General features: G+C 45.1%; 1 protein-coding gene across 3 annotated transcripts in view; it reads left to right on the top strand.

The window, feature by feature from the left end:
- Syne2 (spectrin repeat containing nuclear envelope protein 2) overlaps positions 1–21,626 on the top strand; it is a 296,837-nt gene that overhangs the window by 218,750 nt on the left and 56,461 nt on the right. For all 3 annotated transcript variants that reach the window (XM_087911749.1, XM_087911748.1, XM_087911747.1), the window contains exons 78-88: positions 449–580; positions 4,232–4,428; positions 5,188–5,320; positions 6,634–6,816; positions 7,273–7,419; positions 9,014–9,190; positions 12,333–12,488; positions 15,432–15,584; positions 19,045–19,215; positions 19,664–19,794; positions 21,170–21,374. In XM_087911749.1, the coding sequence (XP_087767875.1) occupies positions 449–580; positions 4,232–4,428; positions 5,188–5,320; positions 6,634–6,816; positions 7,273–7,419; positions 9,014–9,190; positions 12,333–12,488; positions 15,432–15,584; positions 19,045–19,215; positions 19,664–19,794; positions 21,170–21,374 (1,785 nt within the window). The remainder of the gene's footprint in view (positions 1–448; positions 581–4,231; positions 4,429–5,187; positions 5,321–6,633; positions 6,817–7,272; positions 7,420–9,013; positions 9,191–12,332; positions 12,489–15,431; positions 15,585–19,044; positions 19,216–19,663; positions 19,795–21,169; positions 21,375–21,626) is intronic.

Here is a 21,626-nt window from a genome sequence, read left to right as displayed (position 1 = left end):
AAGAACAAGGCTGCCTTACATTGTGGGGCCTTCACAGTGTGAAGTGAAGTGACATTCAGAATAGATAGTACCTTTACATACTGTGTGTTTCTCTTAATCCCATTGCCCAGCTTCCCACGGTTAGCATAAAGCTCTAGTGCCAGGCAGGAGGCATACCTCGGTGGTACAACCCTTACCCACTTATGGTTTGATCCCAGCACTACAAGCAAATAAACACATTAATAAAGTACATTAGTATATACAGATACCAGTGGGATTCATTTTTCTTTTTCAAAAACAGTGGGATTGTGTCCCGCTGTTGACAGAGTTCTTCCTGATACCATGTCACCTCTCAGGTGCACGTGCAGTCTACTTAGGGTCCACGTTTCCGTTTCTTTTGATCTCAGTGTTTGTTTTTGGCTTAATGATTGTCATTCCCTGGAACTGACTCCTGGTATCTGTTGTCCAGAAATGGGAAGAATTTGATGACAACTACGCATCTCTTGAGAAGGACCTGGAAGTTCTTGTCTCTTCGTTGCCCTCTGTGAGTCTGGTGGAAGAGACGGAAGATAGACTGCTGGAAAGGATTTCATTTTATCAGGTAGCGTGTCTCCTAGTTTACGACAGGCCTGGTCCACGGTGCTCTGTGTGCCAACAAGGCCGCTGGGTTTCGGTGCCGAATGGCTGACTTGAAACATTATTTATCATACCACCCACTGATAGATGTATCCAGAAGGATATGGAATCTTCAGCATAAGCATGAATCTGGATTTGGGTAAAGTCTTTGGCTTGGATCCTGGTTCTACCCATTACCCATGTGTGACCTTGTCTCTAAGGCCTAGCTTCTTTTCACTATTATTATTCTTTGGAAAATTTATAGGTGTATACAATTCGTCTTAATAATTTCCACCTCCTGTTCCCTCCTTCCAACTCTCCCCAACTCTTATTATTTCTCCCTTCTAACTTTGATTTACTTTTTAAATAACCCACTGAGACCAATTAGTCCGTGTAGATACGGGGTCATCTTGCCAGTTAGCAACACCCAAAGAAGCAAACCCCACCCCCAGCAGCCACTAACTGGCAAATAGCTCCATGGTCAAGCCCCTCCCAGCTCCATGCACGGGGGGAGGGGGTGGGGGTGGGAGGGGGCATTTTCGTTTTTCGTGTGTGTGTGTGTGTGTGTGTGTGTGTGTGTGTGTGAAGTGCCTGTGGGGTCCAAAAGAGAACATCATATCTCCTGTATCTGAATTTATAGGCAGTTGTAATCTCTCCCAGATGGGTGCCAGGAACTGAGCTCTGATACGGTGTAAAAGCAGGGCCGCTCTTGCCCACCGAGCCATCTCTCCAGTCCCATGCCATAATTTTGAACTGGCTGGATTTTGAGCAGGTTTTATGCAGGTCGCCACAGAGGCTGTGAGTTCATGTGTGCAGCGGTCCCAGAGGACAGCGTGTCATAGACCTCGCCTTCCTCTTCCATTCTTTTACGTTCTTCCTGCGCCTACTCCACGGTGTTCTCTGAGCCCTGAGGGTGGAAGTAGCAATGTTCCATCTATTGCTGAATACTCGGGGTCACTGTTTGTTATTTATTAGTGTAGAAATAAGATGAAAATAGAAAGAATTGTGTAAAACTGAGCTTCTAAACCTGTACTTACAGTGTAATTCTGATTGGGCATAGCCTAGGAGACACGTAAGCTCTGTTACCTGCCTCCAGTATTAGAGAAAGCCTTCAGCCTAGGTTTGTTGACACACACATCTGTAATCCCAGCATTCCAGAGGTTGAAACAAGAGGACTGTGACTTTGAAGACTGCCTGGGATACACAGTGAGATCTCACAAGGGGGCGGTACAAGAGAATGACATTTTCCTGGGGTTGTGACACCATATTTGTACTTGATATAGGTCCTTTGGGGTGACGTGGAACATAAGGGAATCTGATGTCCGCTTCTGGCCTCTGAAGCTACTGGGGATATACATGGTGCACATCCATACATAGAGATAGAAAGACAAAACATTCATAAATGTAAAGTAAATTTTATAATGAAGAATGTGTGTGCTACCATGCCGGACAGACCCTTGTTTTTGACCCTGGGACTGGCCGTTTCAGCTAGCTTGGATGACCAGAGAGCTTCAGCTGACCATCTTTCTTTCCCCACGGCTCCAGTGCTGGGGTTACAGGTACATTCGCCCACACCTACTTTTCTATGGGTGCTGGGGGGTCTCATGTATGCATGACAAGTGAGTTTCCTACCTGATCCCTAAAAGCTATTTTCGAAGAAACAATTGTTCTAAGCCTTCAGAACAAATTTTTTGTTTGTTTGTTGTTTGAGACAGGGTTTCTCTGTGTAACAGTCCTAGTTGTTCTAGAACTTGCTTTGTAGACCAGGCTGCCCTTGAATTCACTGAGATCCATCTGACTCTGATTCCCGAGTGCTAGGATTAAAGGAATACACCACCACTGCTCAGCCTGAACAAATTCTTCATCCTAAAATATACTATATCCCTCAAAGCACACCTCACTGTGGACTTCTCTGGGCCGTTCATAGTCCCTTGGAGTCACAGAGGTCCGGGTGTCCACAATGTGGTTGTTTGGTGGAGTCTGGGCCATGGAGTACCGACAATAGTTGTGCAGCCCCTGAACAAGGACAAATCTGTCTTCAGAAGCTGTGTGGAGCTCCCTCTGGCCAGCGTGTCTTTTCTCTCTAGAATAAAGGCATCGAAGCCCTCAGAGGGCCCTAGGGATATAGCTCAGGTAGTTGAGTTCATTGCCTGACATTCATGAAGCCTGCCCAGGGTTTGACATATAGTGCCACATAAACTGGGCATGGTAGTGCATGTGAGTAATCCTGGTAGTTGGGAGTTGGAGACAGGAGGATCATTACATTCAAGGCCAACCTAGTAAAAGTGAGCCCTTATCTCCCTTCTCCGAAGGAACAGGCGCTATAGGTTAACTTATGATGCTATAAATGTGGTATGTATACACAGACACGTTAATAAACAGCAATAAGGAGCATCTCAGAGGTTCTGTGGTGGCCAAGTAACTAGTATTTAAGGCTTAGAAAATGACAGCACATTTTGTAATTGATCTTGGACATTTTATCCTCGCCTATAGGTTCAGCCAGGGAAGGGATAGAAGAGAATTAGAAATTTAAAAAAGAAGAAAAAGTGATAATTTTTCAAGAAAGCTTGATAGGAAAATAGCCAAAGTTCTATTTTGGTAATAATTTTCTTTTAAAGATTAAATAGCCACCAGGTAAGTGGCATTAGCTGAACCAGGCTGTGGAGATAATTGCTGTTAGACAGAGTTCTTTACAGGGGGTCATTGTATTTGCAGTTTTGAAGGATTTTCTTTTACGTGCGTGTGAAGTCGGCTTAATAATGTGCTGTTTTAATTTATTGGCAAGTTCTTTTCTCCCTCTTAGTCCTTATATCAAAAGCATCTACAAATGAGTTCTCCCCCTGGTCTGCGTGTCTGGTGGATAATAGATAATTATCTTTGTGTTTATCCCCCTCCTGGCTAAGTTTCCATCTGTGAGACTCGGCAGCAGGGAGTGTGGACTAATGTGGGAGGGACGGCAAATCGCGGTCCCTTCTTAAGAAAGCCGCGCACACCAGGATCTAGACCCTGAATTAGTACATCTCCTGATGTTCACAGAGACACTGGAAATCCTGATTTCTAGATTTTATGTAATTTTTGTCTAAAATTTCCCGATTTTCAAGATAATCTTTGTGTCAGCTGAAGCGTCAGCTCAGTAGTTAAAAGCACTGGCTGTTGATGACCTGGGTTCGATTCCCAGCACCCATATGGCAGCTCACAGCCAGTTGTAACTCAAGTTCCAGGGCACCGAATGCCTTCTCTGACACCAGGCATGTGTATGCGGCATAGATACGTATGCAGACAAAGCACTCATATACATAAAATGATAATAATATTATTAAAGAATTAAATAAGTTCGAAAAATAATCTGCATATGGAACCAAGCCTGTGTGAAACCCGGAATGGTTGATTGTGCCGATGGTCCCACTACTGAGGAGGCTGAGCCAGAAAGATCCCTTAGTCCAGATATTTGGAGCCAGCCTGTAATCTCAGTATTCGGAAGGCTAAGGCGGATGTATTATAAACTTGGGCTACATGGTGAGTTTTCAGGTTTGCTTGGGCTATATAATAAGACCCTGTGTTACTAAACAGAAAGAGAGAGGCTAGATCAGCAGATTTTACTTAAGATTAATTCATTCTGTGACTTTTTTTTTTTTAGCAAATAAAAAGAAACATTGACGGAAAACACGCGCGGCTCTGCCAGACCTTGAACGAAGGCAAACAGCTGGTGGCATCCGTGAGCTGTCCTGAGCTGGAGGGCCAGATCACCAAGCTAGAAGAGAAGTGGTTGTCCCTCAACAAGAAGATTGACCACGAGCTCCACAGACTGCAAACCCTGCTTAAGCATCTCCTCAGGTATGCTGCTGCCTTAGAGATCGGCCGGCCTCACGTTCTGCTGTAGAGAAAGACTCTAGGAAGACACTGTGGTCAACTCAAGGTTGTATGAGGTCCACTACCTCGTACCGTGTGAGAAACCCTGTCTTGAAAAACAGAAAAATAAGTAAATAAAATAAAAGTTTAAAAACCGTTTAATAATTTTAGCTCATAGAGTGCTTTGAGTCTTTTGACTTCTTTGGAGGCCATGTGTTCGCTTGGAGTTACCGTGAACTACCAGAGGATGATAGAGGAAACAGAAAACATTTGAGCCTCAGACTCATCCCTGCCTCTCAGAGGCTCTAAGCTAATAAATCAGCTGAGAAGCTGCAAGGAAGATGGAGTTCTGTTGCCTGTTTCCATCATGTGAGATAACGCGGTAATTATTACAGCACGCAGCCAACAGCAGTGTGTTGTTGAGCACCAGCGGCAAATGCTAGTTTTACTTTCATTGTAAACAAGGAACTGGAGAACACTGATGGCCAAGCTGATCTCTGTCATGGTTGATGGATAGACTTTCTTCCTTCTTGATTATCCCTAATGGAGAGAGTTCTAGAAAATGCTAAGACCATTGGGCTTGGGGCATGGTATAAGACATGAGAGAATACTCATAAATGCCATGAATTTCTGAGTAATAGTGCTAATCGTGGAAATTAACAATAAAGATAAGAACTATACGCACCGGAGCCTGTCGTCCCCGGAGTGAGTTTCTAATTTCCATTCTCACTTTGCCCCCAATAGTTACAGCAGGGATTCAGATGAGCTGACCAGATGGCTGGAATCTTCTCAGCAAACGTTGAATTACTGGAAAGAACAGTCCCTCAACGTGTCTCAGGACCTGGATACGATCAGAAGCAACATCGACAGGTTTTTTGTAAGTTGCTTACACTACTGGTCAAAAATAAATATCAAGAATAAAAATATTAGCCGGGCGGTGGTGGCGCATGCTTTTAATCTGCCACTCAGGTGGCAGAGGCAGGCGGATCTCTGAGTTTGAGGCCAACCTGGTCTATAAGAGCTAGTTCCAGGACAGGTTCCAAAGATACAGAGAAACCCTGTCTCAAAAAAAACCAAAAAGAAAAAAGAAAAAAGAGAAAAAAGGGGGGGGAGGGTAAAAGCAAGATGTGTTTCTAGAGCTATCTGCTACTATGGTATTTATGTAAAGGTAAAGCAAGCTTGCTCAAACCTGGCATATCTTATTAATAATTAAAAAAATAGCCAATCCTCAAACTACCTTCTTCTAGGATAATCATTTCATGGTGTTAACAGATGGCGTGATTTTAAGTTCCTGTGAGAATTCTCTGTTCATGTTTCAGGTTTTATATTTTCACTGAGGGAGAAGTTTTCTTTCATAACAAATGAACTTACAGATCAAAGATACAGCTCAGTGATGAAACACTTACCTAACAAGTGTGCAGGCATTGAGATTCAACCTCCTAATAGAGAAAATTATGCATAGGATCTATATTAATTTGTTAGTGCATATGAAATACTTTCCCTTGGTCTTTACTCTCTTCTGTTTTATAGCCATGGCTACTTACTTTGATATTAAAATATAAGTTTTTTTCAATGCTCTTGAAAGAACCTATACATAGAAAAGACTTCAAATATCTTATTTGAAAATTTATTCCAAGTAATTCATTTAATATGGACTCCACAGTTTCTTGCCAAATTGGGTTCCACAGTTTCTTGCCAAACTGGCCATTGAATATGGCTAATCTAACTTCATGTGTACGAGTGTTTTGCCTGCATGTATGGATGTGCACCACGTGTTTGTGTGTGCCTGATACTTTGGAGGTCAGAAGAAGACACGAAATCCCCTGGAACCGGAATTACAGATGGTTGTTAGCCACCTTGTGGGTACTAGGACCTGAACCTGTAAAAAGTAACAAGGGCTTCTAATCACTGAGTCATCTCTCCAGGATGAACTTATCTATTTTTAAAAATACGGATCCTCTGGATTAAGGGGAGCTAGAGATTCCATGTGCTTTGTTCTCCAGTGCGTCTGTGATGCCTGGAATGGTACCCAGCACTCTGTAGGTAAAGTGTGTGTGTGTGTGTGTGTGTGTGTGTGTGTGTGTAGACATTTACTATCTTTAGTTTGGTAGTGCAGACAGTTACTCTGGCTGTACTTAGGTTTTGGAAGTATCCGATCTTAGGTACTTTCAAATTCCATGTTTCCTCTAGGAATTTTCCAAGGAAGTTGATGAGAAGTCCTCCCTGAAGTCTGCAGTCCTGAGCACTGGGAACCAACTTCTCCACCTGAAGGAGGCGGACACAGCCACACTGAGATCCTCTCTAGCACAATTCGAGCAGAAGTGGACAATGCTGATAACTCAGCTTCCAGACATTCAAGAGAAACTTCACCAGGTAAGTGTTTAAGCCCAGCATTTAAATTAGCATGCACTTGTTAGCTCACAACTCTTTTAAAATTATCTTTCTAACTCAACCATTTTCTTTGACACTGCCTAGCCCCCAACACACACACACACACACACACACACACACACACACACACACACACACTACTGAATATAGGTCTTAATTACTAGACTCTCCTCCAATGAGATCTTTCTTACGAGAGAAATCAAGCTTAATTACTTTATTTCTTGGTTGTCTCTGTGCCACTGAGTTGGCTTATATGGAGGCTTTTATCATTGTTTGGGGGGTCACTTGTTTGAAACTTTAATACTGGGTTTGTCTTCGTGGCTAACCTGCATAATCATATCGCAAGACCGTCTATCAAAGCAGGTGTCATCCTTAGCGATGCCCTGATCCGTCCGGTTAACAGCAGGTAATTAAATGGAAATCGTTCTGCCCTTGCAGCTTCAGATGGAGAAATTGCCTTCTCGCAGTGCCATCTCCGAGATGATCGGCTGGATGAACGCCGTGGAGCCTCAGGCTGCAGGCGAGGACACTGAGCTCTCACAGCGTTCTGCCGCTCAGGTCAAAAATCTCCTGCAGAAGCTCAAGGTAATTAGAGCAGGGGCTAAGACCTTTTCATTGAATACGGAAGCACGTCACTTAGAGGGGAAAGGCAGACTCGAGAGACCTGTGAGATAGGATAAGAGAAACAGACTGGAAGGAGACTGCAAGGGAAGGGAGTGGCAATTGCTCTAGGGAGGACAATCCAAGTTCTTAATGGACTCTCTGAACTCATCTTTTCACCCACCACATCAGCACCAAATCCAGCTTGTGTGCCTCACCTGCTTCTGGCACTCCCCCCCCAACACACACATGCTGGGTGCACTGCCCCTGCTGTCTGAGATGTCACTACCCGCTTTTACACATACTCTGAGCCACCTTTCAAGGCTTGGTCCACATATGACTTCAGTGGCTTTTCCACCCCAGGTCCCCTTGCCCGATTAGATGAATCTGCCAGACTTGTCTCTGCGGCCCTTTCTCTAGCTCCAATGCTGTTACCACGGCTTAGCTACATCCGTGTTTCCCTGCCTCCACTGAGATTCTCACCTGGAAAAAACCCCAGTGTTTGGCTTGCAATGGTCACTAATAAATGTCCTTGAGGAAAAGAAAAGTTGATGTCCTTCTAGATCTGAATTTTGAGTAGATTTCATTAGCATATAACAAGACACAGTCGTGTGTGCCAAGGAGTGTGCCAGGCAGGTAAATGAGGAGCCTGGGCGTGGCCTTCCAAGAGCTGGCAGTGATGGAGCTAATGTCTGAAAGGCAGAAGATGAATCACTTAATGACCAAGTATGAGTGTAGCAGAATTTTTTTCCTCTTTGCAAGACCAGGTCTCACTATAGCCCTGGGTGACCTTGCTTATGTAAACCAGGCTGGCCTCAAATCCTAGAGATCTGTCTGCTTCTACCTCCCAAGGACTGGGTGTATGTCACCATGTCTGGCCTGATTTGGGTTTTTATCCACCATCACATCCCAGCTTGAGTGCCTAGTAGCATCTTCCAAAGGTCTGCATAAACTACAGTTACTAGAACAGTCTACTTGCTTCCTCCTGGCTGTCTCCATTAGCAGAGCTAGAACTCTCTTGAGCAAAACCCAACAGATGGCAGGCTTGACAGATACATAGTTACCCTTGGTGGGTTTAGGATCAAGGTAGAACTTAAAGCCATGATAGAACAAAATAGCCATAGAAGGTCTTTGTCACCAAGGGATAGTACAGCTGCCTAAGTTGGCCAGGTTCCCTGTAGGTGTGACAGACCCTTTTGCTTTCTGTCCTGTTGTTCCTTGAGTCGTCAGATGACTCAGAATCTCACATTAACTCACAGGCAACTTCTCACAGGACCTCTGTGTCAGACCAGGAACCTGCTAGCCCAGTACAGAGAGCAGCTCCCGTTATGTGGTGCAGTTTCCAGTGTGTTCCAAGGGAAGCGAGTCTTGCTGTGCCTAAGAATGTGTTGCCCATAAAGCAACCACTCTGCCCCCCCTCCCCCGCCGAAGGTGGGGAAAGTGTGAGGCGCTTCCGACGGTGGGATTAAAGGCTAGGCACTTAGCGCCCCCTAGAGTCCAGCCGTAAGAAAAATCCAATTTGTGTGATGGCCTTCCACTCTGCCAGGGGTGTTTCATTTTGCTTGTCCGTATGTTTTAGGAGTTCAGAATGGAGATGGACTACAAGCAATGGATAGTTGACTTTGTTAACCAGTCACTGCTTCAGCTAAGCACCTGCGATGTCGAAAGCAAGCGCTATGAAAGGACGGAGTTTGCCGAGCACCTGGGGGAGATGAACCGCCAGTGGCACCGAGTGCACGGAACCCTGAATAGAAAGGTGTGTCCTGTAGTCACCCTTGGATGCTTGTTTTCGTCCTTGCAAAATACCCCTTGCTGAGAACTCCTATGAGCTCTTCTGAAATCTGATCCGCAGTCTGAAACCTTCTAACCCTCCCAGTTGCAGCCCCCTGTAAAACCCCCGCTCTTTAACGTTTCCCGTGGGTGCACGCAACAGAGGACGAGAGTGAGGCTCACGGTTCTGTTGAGATTTCCTGGGGAAATTAAGTTGGGCAAGTGAGAAGGAATATGTCAGGCTACCAAAAGGTCAGAGATTTTGACATTTTCTGTGGAAACATGTTCAAAGGGACAGAGCAATTTCATCTTTGAGATGACTGAACAGGAAAAAAGAAAAAGAAATGCGTGTTTCCACTGGGCGAGTCATGAAATGTGGAGAAAACTTGTTCATGAGAAAAGTATTTAATATCGATAGTAACAAATATCCCATCTCTTTTCTGTATTAAAATAAAAGCACACAAGTGTATTTATTTAGCTAAGATTCATATTTAAATTTTCAAGTACATGAATAGATGAACAACTTGAACAAGATAGTTCTCAAAATCAGAAATTCTGGTTAAGCCAGGTAGTGGTGGTGGCTCACACCTTTAATCACAGCGTGCAGGAGGCAGAAGCAGGTGGATCTCTGTGAGTTCGAGGCCAGCTTGGTCTACAGAGTGAGTTCTGGTACAGCCAGGGACTGTTCCACAGAGAAACCCTATCTCGAAAAGTCAAGAAAATAAAAAAGAAGAAATCTAGTTAACCAACTTCTTTTTGGGAGGACTATCAATCCACTTAAAATAACTGTCTAAGAACTGCACTGGATGATTAAGGGATCCAGTGAAATTCTAGATTATTTTTTTAAAAAAAAATACATTCCCAATATTTTCCAAAGAAATTTTAGGTTATTCCGACATCAACAGTATAGCTTTGGGTTTTATTTTGCTAAAACATTTCTAACTTATTAGCTATATGCCCCATAGAGTTTGTTTTGGGTGTCTGAGGATTCAAATGGATACATTTCCATTTTTATTTGTTGTGGGATATTTGTACACTGTGTGAAGGTGTAGTGCTGTGATTAGTGTAATAAAAAGCCTAACGACCAATAGCGAGACAGGAGATGTGGGCGGGACTTCGGGGAGACAGACAGTAAGGAGTAGGAGATGAATCTAGGTGTGAGAGAAACACAGGAGAAGCAGAAAGTGTGGTACGTGACAGAATGTAGATGAACAGAAATGGGTTAAGTTACAAGAGATAGTAAAAACCAAGCCTAAGTGAAGGCCAAGTTTTCGTTATTAATAGTAAATCTCCATGTCATTATTTGTGAGCTGGTGGCCCAAAGGAGAAGTGTACCAGATGTTCTCAGTATTATTTATACTTGCAAAAATGTACAGGGTCTTAATTCCCAACTTTAGAATAACTGATCAAGTGATACCGTGTCCATCTAAGAAAAGATCTTTTATTTCTTATTTTATGTTTTTTGAGACAGAGTCTTACTATGTAGACCAGGTTGGCCTTGAACTCCCAGATCTACCAGCTGAGTTCTGAGACTAAAGGCTCACCTGGCTGGATATGTCTCAACCCGGTGAGCTTGCAGACCAACAGAATAAGAATAAAATTTTGTATATACCGTGATTACCTAATGAAATTATATTACAAATAAGAATCAGAACTAGAAAATAACCTGTTTTCTTAAACTGGTGAATTATTTGAGATATTGGTGGTCTATCGATGTCTATCAAGAAGCTGCTAATCAGGGCTGCAAAGATGCCTCAGTGATTAAAAGCACTGGCTACTCTGGGCAAAGAACTCAAGTTCTGATCCCAGCAGCTACATGGTGGGCCACGGCTATAACTCCAGTCCCAGGGGAATCTGATGACGTCTTCAGACCTCTGCAGGTACCAGACGTACACGGTGCATCTATACATGCAGGCTGAACATCCATACACATACAATAAATCAATAAAGCTAAAAAATTTTAAAGAAAATAATTGTGGGGCTGGAGAGATGGCTCAGTGGTTCAGAGCACTGACTGCTCTTCCAGAGGACCCGGGTTCAATTCCCAGCACCCACATGGCAGCTCACAACTGTCTAAAGATCCAGTTCCAGGGGATCTGACGCCTTCACACCAATGCACATAAAATAAAGTTAAATAATCCATAAAAATATTTAAAAAAAGAAAAATAAAATAATTGTTAGGCAACTCTAGAGAGTCAGAAGAAAAAAACTTCCTTTAACTATACCAGTGTTAATGAAGGATATAATAAAAAGTATTGAAGTTTAGAAACAATTTTATTTGGCATAGCTAGTATGAAACTCCAGAGCAGTTGGCTCTCTCAACAGATTGTTTTACTTTTTTTTTTTTTTAAAAAAAATGTGTTTTTGTTTTTCATAGAGAGGAGTTATTTCTTGACTTAAATAAATCTTCATTCCAGAATGACCAGTTCATTTTTGTTATGTAAAATACTTAACAACTTTTAGAAGAAACCAAGTTATCTTTTCATTTCAAAAGGATGCAAATCCTATAGCAAGATAAAATAAACTAACCACATAATGCTATTTACATTTTGTATTAGTTATTCTTCTGATGCTGGGATTAAACATCATGGCCAAGCCAACTTATATAAGGAAGAGTTTATTGGGGCTTACAGTTCCAGAGAGAGAAGAGCCTATCATGGCAGGAAGGCATGGTGACCTGAGCAAGAAACCAAGAGACCACTGGGTTTTGTGGGGGTTTTGTTTTTGTTTTTGTTTTTTTTAATTTTTCAAAACAGGTTTTCTCTGTGTAGCTTTGGAACCTGTTCTGGAACTGTCTTTGTAGTGTGAAATCCACCTGCGTCTGCCTCCCAAAGTGCTGGGATTAAAGACGTGCACCACTGCCGTCCAGTTTGAGAGAGCAAGTTTTTAACAGCAAGCCAGGAGCAGAGAGAGCAGACTGGAAGTAGGATGAGGCTGTATAGTCTCAAAACCTTCTCCTCTAGCAAGACCACACCGCTTAAATCTCCCAAAATCGCTCCACCATCTCGGGGCGAGGTGTTCAAATGCCAGAGCTATTGGGAGACATTCCCACTCAAACTGTCACACATTTTTAAGAAGAGAGATGAAAGTAAATTTTCCTTCATAATATTTTTCTCCATCACATACAGATACAACATTTGGAACAACTTCTGGAAAGTATCACCGAGAATGAAAACAAAATACAGAATTTGAACAACTGGTTGGAGGCACAGGAAGAGAAGTTGAGGATACTCCAAAAACCTGAAAGTGCCATCTCCATGGAGAAGCTCCTCCTGGACTGCCAGGTGAGGAGGGGCAGCATCCTGCCCACCTGGTGTCTGGGCCACACAGTGCCCACACCTGTCCTAAGGAAGAGGAACGATGCTGTAGTTCCTGGAGACGCTGCTCCAGCTCCCCTGCACACTCAGTGATGCGTTACTTAGTGACAGGGACCCGTCCAAGAGGTCCATGGTTAGCGAACGCTGTCCCAGCCTCTGCTCACAGAAACCTAGGATGGGGTTGCCTACTACATGCCTGGGTAGTATGGGATTGCTGCTACACGTATGGTGCATGACCGTACTTACTTTCTCTTATAAATTAGACAAGAGGCCATGGGTTGTAAAGTGATACTTTTTCAGTCATAAGCAGAAAGCCCTTGCGTGATCTTTGTTGCTTTTTATGAGGTTTGAATGTCACTTCTAAGGAAAGGAAACATTTCCGGGGAACTTTGGCTTCCGTGTCTTCCCATCTGCATTTTTTATTATTTTGCCCAGCGTTGGCAAAATGACTCTTATGTTTCCATTTTGCTTAGTCTTGCCTTCTGCACTTTGCCACCTCTTGTGTACAGTGGTCTAGAAGGACCACTTGTCCCTTAGAGCCAGTCTTACTGGGGTATAAGGGCGTTATCCACTGGCCAGGTCACGCCATCCTCGAAACTCTCGCCAAGGTGTGGACCCACCCTGGGAAGTGCGGCCAGAGCTAGTCATGCCCCAGTCACATGTCACTTGTCACCATGGCTGCAGAGGGCACCAGTGCTGCTTCTGCCTTTGCTGTGGGAAGGCTCCCTGCTAGCCTAGCTCCTCGCTAGCCTCTTCTGGGGCTGGAAAGTTGGGGCAAAGTCCTGTTCTTCTGAGGTTATTGGCAGTTCTGGTCATGAAGTAAAAAGAGCAGCAAATAGGAGGTCCTTTCGGATGGCCACTTCCTGTATCCACTTCCACTCTCCTCTCTACCTTAGCATCTGCCTGGGGCTCAGCATTCCTCTGCAAGAAGCTGCCAAGAGTCGCAAAGTACTGACCTAAGCAAGTCTTCCGTAGATTTGCTTTGTGATTTTATTTGTGTGTCTGTGTGTGTGTCTGTGTGTGTGTGTGTGTGTGTGTGTCTGTGTGTGTGTGTGTGCACGCCTATGCCTGTGCCTGGGAGGCCAGCAGCATCAGATACCAACTAAAGCTGGATTTACTCCCCCTGGGTGATGAGAATCGCACCTATAGAGTCCTTTGCCAGAGCAGCGGGCACTCTTAACATCTGAGCTGTCTCTCCAGCCTTGGGAATTGGGAGATTTCAAAGGTATTTAACACTGTTTCTCACAGACAGGCTGGAGTTAGCGGCTGGTGAAGCTCTGTAATTAGCAAGTCTCTTCATTTCACCTAATGTTTCGCGCTGCAAATCAGGATTTAAAGGAAGATGATTAACGTTGGGGTGAGGCGGGAGCTGGTGTACCTAAAAAGTACCAGTAGGTTCCAGTGTGACAAGGGTGGGCTGCAGGACGGCTGGGCCCAGTCCATGCTATTTCAAGGAGGAGAAGCAAGAGCAGATGCCTTGTGGGGGAGGGCTCGTGTGCCAGTACCACCAAGCTTATTACTTACACTGTCGGTTTTGGTCTGGTGTAGATGTGGTATCTGTGTGTTGATACTTCCTTTCAACTCCCTGCTAAGTAGTCCTCTTAAAGAAACGTCCTCACACTGTAGAGGAAACATGGCGAGTTGCTGGAAGTTACTTTTAAAAATCTTATGGATGATGATTAGATATTTGAAGGACACAACGATTCAGCATTTTCAAACACATTTCAGGGCATCACATTACAGAGAAAAACACGAGCTTCTGATTGCGGTTCAAGGACACAAGTGTGGCGCCTGGGCAGGAGTCGGGGAGGGGTGAGCAGGGTGGCAAAGGCTTCAGAGGTACTACTTTGTCTGCAGAGCGACAGCTGAGAAACGCAGCCCCTTGCCAGCAAGAACTCCACGGGGCACTCACATACAGGGTGTTGTTGAAGCGAAGAGTCCAGTCATGTGCTGGGGTGGAGGACTACGCAGACCAGAGTTTCTGTCACTTCGTGCCCTGGCTGTCCAGGCCCACTCCCAAACATGAGAATCACCTTTGTGGATCTCACTGTATATACCAGACTAGCCCCAAACTCGTAGCAATCCTCCTGCCTCACCTTTGTGCGATGCGCCGCCATCCCCAGCTGTGGGCCTCCCTCAGCTGGCGCACACTGCTGGGTCTATGTTCTGTTGTGTTTGTAGAGAGCTTTCTGGCTTCAGGGAAGAAGGCTATAAAGAATAGAGCCAGTTGGGTGACTTTATGAGCACCTTAATGGATGCAGATACAAAAAGACCGCAAGTTGTTAAGCAACTGAAGAGGCAGGAACCATGCTCCTGCCGTTGACGTGCTGCTTGACGGTGTGCAAGCGCCTTCTTACAGCTTGTGGTTTCATTAAACTCAAGCTATGAGTGGCCCTGGGTGCTAAGGAAATGGGGACTTGGGCCACACTGCTAGGGCTGGGAGTTGTCTGACAAAGACGATCTGTCCTACCTGACTTCCACACTGTGCCAGCAACCTGTTCCCTAGACGCTCCTAAAATATATAATATAAAGTTGAATTAAGACTATCTGTGAGGCTGGCCATGATGGCTCATGCCTATAATCCCAGCACTCGGGAGGCTGGGGCAGGAGGCCAACCTGGGCTACATGACAAAGGCCCTGTCTTAAAAAGTGAACTATGTTTAAAATGTCACTGCTGTGGGTGTTACGTATATTGTTGGGTGCTCTGTGGGTGTTAACGTGTATTGTTGGTGCTCTGAGGATGTTACGTGTGTTGCGGGTGCTCTGCGGGTGTTACGTGTGTTGCGGGTGTTCTGCGGGTGTTACGGGTGCTCCATATGTGCTCCATCAGCAGTTTTTACTTGGAAAGAGTAAACCCCTGTTTGTTTATTGTTCTGTAGTAGTATACTTTCGTGTGTGTGTCTTGTCTAGGACATAGAAAATCAACTTGCCGTGAAATCGAAAGCACTGGATGAGCTGAGACAAAGTTCACTGACTCTGGAGGGGGGAGACATGCCGCTGTTAGAAGACATGGCGTCTGGAATTGATGAGCTGTTTCAAAAGAAGAGTAATGTGACCAGCCAGGTAAGAGACACCACTCCGTCTCCTCAGACGGCCTTCGTTTGTTGTTGTCCCTGCTCTTTTATCACAGAGATTTGCCCCCTGCTAAAAAACCAGAGAGCTGCTGAGAGACATACTGAAGCGGAAGGAGGCGTTTCAAGTCTCATTTCATGCCCTAAATAATTGGTGGCAAAGCCATAGATCACAATGGCACTGTCAGGCAGGAAACCCTCTTGGCTAGCTTTGTTTTGTCTAACGTACTCAGGCGAGCATAAATGTCTCCATCTCTCAGACCAGCTGAACATCTGGCAGTGTTTCCAGGTCAGCTCCACGGCAGCAGTTAGGAAGATGCAGTGTAGTGTAGGAAGTGCAGCAAGCAGGAAGGGAGGGGTCCATATTGCTTAGCCCCGGGAGCTGGGGGCAGGGTGGGCTTAGGGAGAACACCAGAGGTGGGCAGAGAGAAGGGAGATGCCCCCCAAAGAAGAGCACCGGTAGAGAAAGCTGAGATTGGCCAAGGGCGTTTCCCTCCCACCCAGGGAGGTTGCTCTGAAAGCCAGCCAATTATCATGTGTTTGTGTTTCCTCCAGAAGCCTCACTGGGTGTATATGCCATGTACTAAAATCTGCTTTCAACTATTGCTCCTAGGGGGAGCTGGGAACAAGCTGTGTGAATGGAATCCCTAGGCAACCTGCAGCATCATCCCTCCCCTGGGACTCTGGGAAAATAGGGATGAGCTTTCTCAGTCATTTGTCAATCCTGTTTGTTTGAGTTACTCTGCTCGCCATCAGGAGTTAAGAGAAAGCAGAAAATAATGGAATCATACCCTCAAGGAGCTCGGCCAGTGCAGGAAATGCACATGAACAGATAACAGCAATGTAATGAATATATAATGTAATAAAAATACAGAGGGGAAATTGAATTAAGATAGTATATAAAGCATGCAGATACCGAGATCATAGGAGAGACACAGATAAATGCAAGAGTCCAAATAAATAAAGAAACTCTCAGTTGATCTTTCAACAAAAATCCAAGCTAATTCACAGGGAGAAGGGGGAGATTTTTCACAGTGTGCCGCTGGGGCACCCGGATATTAGCATGAAAAAGGGTAGCACAATGGTGACTCAGTACCTCATACAAAATTTCACTTGAAATGAACCAACTATAAACGTAAGAGTCACAACTATAAAGCTCTTTAAAAAGCAACCTAAATGTTCACAACTGGCCTTCTAGATAGGACGCTAGAAACATAAACAGCCAGAGAGAGGAAAATAAGCTGGGCTTCATCAAAAATGATCACTTTGTCCTTTTGGAGAACATCACTGAGAGGTGCAAAGACAAGCTACTGGGTGGGGAGACCTAGGAATGAGCTCACTCAGCGATCTGTTAATCTTGTTTGTTTAGGTTACCACCAGAAAAAGAGAAAATAGGAAATAGTGGGTTCCTGCTATCAAGGATGGGGGAAGCATTTGCAGGTGGCACCTTCCTTAGGGGCTTGAATGTACGGTAATATGAGTTCCAGGGCAGTAATAAAAGGGTAGAGAATCAAACGAGGAACATGGAGAGGTTGTTTGAATGGATATCTCGCCACAGATGACGTGAATGGCTAATAAGCATGTCAGTAGCCATCAAGGGAACAAAAATCAAAGCCATGATGAAATGCAAGATATGCCCATGCAGTTGGCAACAACAGAGACAGAAGGCAACAAGTGTTCACAAGGCATTCATTCCCTGCAGGGTAAAGAGGTCCGGCTGCATTGGAGAATAGCCGGCAGTTCCTTGACAGTTAGACAGTTACCACATGACTCTGCTACTCACCTAGGTGCAAATGTTTACAGCAGTCTGGTCATGATAGCCCCGGATGGTAACAACCCATTATCTATCCAACCACGTATGTCTTAGTAAAACACAGTGGGTGTATCTGTATTGTGGGGTATTGTTGAGATTTCTGAAGCAGCAGTTTTGCTTTCTCTGTTAATGGACTTTAAAGTTAGGAGAAGACAGTCCCCAAGATCAGGAATGGGTCTGTTCATATGAAGTATCTAGTAGGGCAAATCTGTGGAGACAGAAAGTATACTTGTGACTAGGCAAGGAGAAATGACTTCTAAATGGACGTGAGGTTTCGTTTTGGAGAAAAGAACATGTTCTAAACTTGATTTGTAAGATTTTACTTTTTAAATAGGTAAATTATGTGATATGTGAATGTCATCTCGGTAAAGTATCACTTTTAAGAATGCAGAAAGTGGGCTGGAGAGATGGCTCAGCTGGGGAAGGGACAAATATGAGGACTTGAGTTTGATCTCCAGAACCCACGTTAAGATAAGGTGGCCATGAAGATGTACGGTTGTGATTCCAGCAGTCGCTGCCTAACTGTGATGATTGCCACATTTTCCCGTTTGTGACCACAGCAGGTTACCTCCCTAAGCCAGTTTCCAGTCTAGCAAATAGGAAAGCTGACACAAACTGACCCCTCTCTACTTTTGATGTTCTCACGGTGTTCAGTGGGTGGTGCTCTACCAGCTGAGCCCAGCTCTCACATTTGAATATATTCTTGCCTCTTTCTTCTACTCGGATGAGGCTCCCTTTATGAATTTCTTCTCTTGCCCCTCGGATGCACAGTGTCTTCTGGGATCAAAGCCAAGTGTGGTGGTGCACACCTCTGGCCCCAGCGCTCTGGAGCCCAGGTTCCATGGCTGCCTGAGCTATTTACCAGCGCCTTCCCTGCTAGACCATCTCACGACACTTTAATTTTTCTGTGCTTCAGGCTGGCCTGGAATTTATCCTGTCACCCGGGCCTGGGCATATGCTCTTCCTGTGTCAGCCTTCCAAGTATGGGGATTACAGGCACACACCCACATGTTGCTTCAGTGATTATTTTCTCTAAGTACCAAAATGTTCAATGAGTATCACCAAAACATACCAGTGGGTAAAATATGCCTGCCCTTCATACAAGCCCAGCACAGGCATCCTGCATGTTTCTCTCCAGCTTGTGCTGACATTGCAGTAATCACACCTAAGTTCAGACGTCACCTTGGCATCTCACACTTATAGTGCTTTACAGTTGCAGAGATTTTTCCCAAGCCCTCTTGGGGGTGGGTATGTGTGTTTATTTTGTCTGTTTTGTTAGTTAATTTGCTTTGTGGCTGAAGAAAGCAATAGCAACATGAACTAATTTGCCCAAAGCCAGAAGGCTGGCAGACTGGTTGATTCCAACACTCCAAGGATTCTTTCTTGCCTAGTGTCTTGCCCTGGGTCTGTCATGAACCTCATGATCTTGGGGCTTTTTCCCATTAACTCGTACTAAAACAGCCTTCTCTGAGATCTGGATGAGCCTTAACCTTCCCACCTTCAAGAAGTTAGTGGAGATTGCCAGGACTTTTCAAGTTGAGATGCCTAAGTTGGGTACAGTAGTCGATTCCTTGGGAGGAAACACAGGGAGAGGCTGCCTTAGGAAAGCTGAGTGTCAGGCTTTCTGCTCTCCACATAGGTCCATCGGCTCAGGGCCTCCACGCAGTCAGCGCTGCAGGAGTGGAAGGCCTTTGACAAGCTCTACGATGAGGCCAACGTGGCGACGATCCAGCTGGCATACTCCATGGAGCACAGCAAGCCTGCCGTTTTGTCAATGGAGGCCTTGGACTGCCAGGTGCAGAGCCTTCAGGTAAGTCAGCCAGTGCGGCCAGAGGTATTGTGGGTAAAAGTTGAAGGTGGAAGCGAGCATAGTAATGAATGCGGGTGCTTTAGTGCTGTTCGCAGAAGAGCAAAAAGTGGTGCTTTAACTAGAGGTCCCAAAGGCATATCTTAGAATTTTAGAGTTAGGCCTGTGAGCCACAGGACTTATATATTGAATTTTTTGTGTCTGTTTCCTTTCACGGTGTGTGAAATTGCATGTGTGCACAAGTGTTGTGTGTTTAACAATTTAGCACTCTGAGTTCAACCTTGAGGAAGGAAGGCCTTGCCAGTCCTTCTTCCCGTTCCCGGTTGTGTGTCACCATCCTGTAAGGTCTATGTGTTTGTGTCATTACTGTGCAGCAGCAGGGGCCAGGAAGCCATTACCTTCCAGGGGGACGGTCAGAGCAGCTGACCTTGACCATTTTCTGTGTCCTCAGGCCCTTCAGGATGAAGCTGAGAGCAGGGAAGGGAGCTGGGAGAAGCTGCAGGAAGTTATTGGCGGACTCGAAGATTCCTGCCCCTCCATTGCTGGAAGAATGAGAGAGAAATGCCAAGATGCTCATTCAAGGTACGCACAGAAAGATCAACCAGCTGTCTTGACCCTTGGACCTTCCAAAGACTTCTCACTCCTTCAAGATGGCTGGTGTCATCTGTGGCTCTGCTTTAGAGGGTGTAGTTCATCATGTAAGGATCAGCGTCAGGAGAGCTGTAGTGTGCCTTACACAGCATTGGGATAACCGAGCCAGACATGCCCTAATGCAGCCGCTTCCGGAGTGCATCCTTTAAATGCAAGGCTTGGTCTCGGGAACCCCCAAATCAGCATCAGGAACACTGGGGAGTGGGGAGTCTGTAGGGTAAGGTGGGATGGGCGTGGTCAAAACATCCCTTAGAAAGTGACTTAGCTTCCCTGAGGCAATGTGGAGAGGCTAGGCTGCTTCCAATTCTTCCTCCATGCACACCCCATTGATTCAGCCAACTGGCTTTCAATAAAGTATTGAACACAGGACAGCACATTCCATGCCCTGACATGGCATCCTCAGGTCTCCGTGGCATTCCCGCTGAATACGTATCTAGCTTCGCATTTGGTTTCAGGGCCCCGTCACTACATAGACTGTTGCTGTTAAAGGATCCGCGTCATTGCTGAGCATACGAGGTCCTTCTTTTGGGGGGTATTCTCTGCTGTTTGAGTTGCTGGGAATTGAATCCAGGGCTTGGCCTGTGCTATACCAATGCTCTACCACTGAGCTACATTACCGGCCCCATTCACATAAGTGCAACAGATAATCTGCAGAATGTTTTGTACGACCACTTAAAATTGGTTTTTCTCCTCCCCTATCCTCCTTCCCAACTTCTCCCTCCCGGCAGAATCTCATTCGGTTAGCTGACCTAAAAATCACTGTATATTCCCAGCTGGCTTAAAACTTGTCACGATCTTCCTGAATCAAGCTAAGTGATTACAATCATGAGCCTATACCTGGCTAGTCTTTTCTATTACTTTTTTTTTATTAATAACATGGAAAACTTTTTTAAAAAGTAAATAAAAACAAACAAGCAGGATAAAAATCTGTAAACGGAATAAATTTTTTCCTTTATTTTAAGTTGAAAATAAGGAATATTATTTCTATAGTTGCACAGTAAATTTGTTTGACACAAGAACAGTGTAAGTAAGAAAACCCTTTTTAAAAGTCAGGCATGATGGCCCACGCCTTTAATCCCAGCACTTAGAAGGCAGAGAGGCAGGTGGATCTCTGAGTTCGAGGCCAGCCTAGTCTACAATAGTGAGTTCCAGGACAGCCAAGGCAATATAGAGAGACTGTCTCCAAACAAAATAAAAATAAAAATAGGACTCTCTCTCCTTTTAACTTTCTGGTAGAGTGTGTGTATATAATTCTGCTAACAGGGAAGATAGAAAGAGGGTTGCGCTGTTAACTTTACTCTGGCAGGTGGACCCGGGTGAACCAGGACCTCGCAGACCAGTTGCAGGAGGCCCGAAGTCAGCTGCAGCTCTGGAAGGCTTCTCACAGTGCTCACACAGAAGCCGCAGCCCGGCTACAGCAGCAGGAGGCCAAGTTCCAGCAGCTTGCCAACATCAATATGTCAGGAAACAACTTGGCAGACATCCTGCCCCCGGCCCTGAAGGACATAAAGGTGGGTACAGAGCCACATCAGCCAACGAGACAGGTCTCATAATGGGTGGCCATGACCTTGGGATGAGACAGACCACAGGGACAGAGAAGTAGCCAGACAGGTGTCCTGGCTGTGTTGGACACAGGTGAGATGCAACATGTGGTTAGAAGAACAAGACGGCAGATGGGTCAAGGGTGTCCTGCCACCACCCCTTTCCAAGCTTACACTTCTGTTCTAGCAATTAAACCCCTAAACAAAAGCTGCATACAAAAT

This window comes from Myodes glareolus, chromosome 11 (assembly GCF_982192425.1).
Source record: "Myodes glareolus chromosome 11, mMyoGla1.1, whole genome shotgun sequence".
NCBI classification, from domain to species: Eukaryota; Metazoa; Chordata; class Mammalia; order Rodentia; family Cricetidae; genus Myodes; species Myodes glareolus.
The sequence above is the reverse complement of the archived record's forward strand: the minus strand, read 5'-3'. Positions and strand labels throughout refer to the sequence as shown.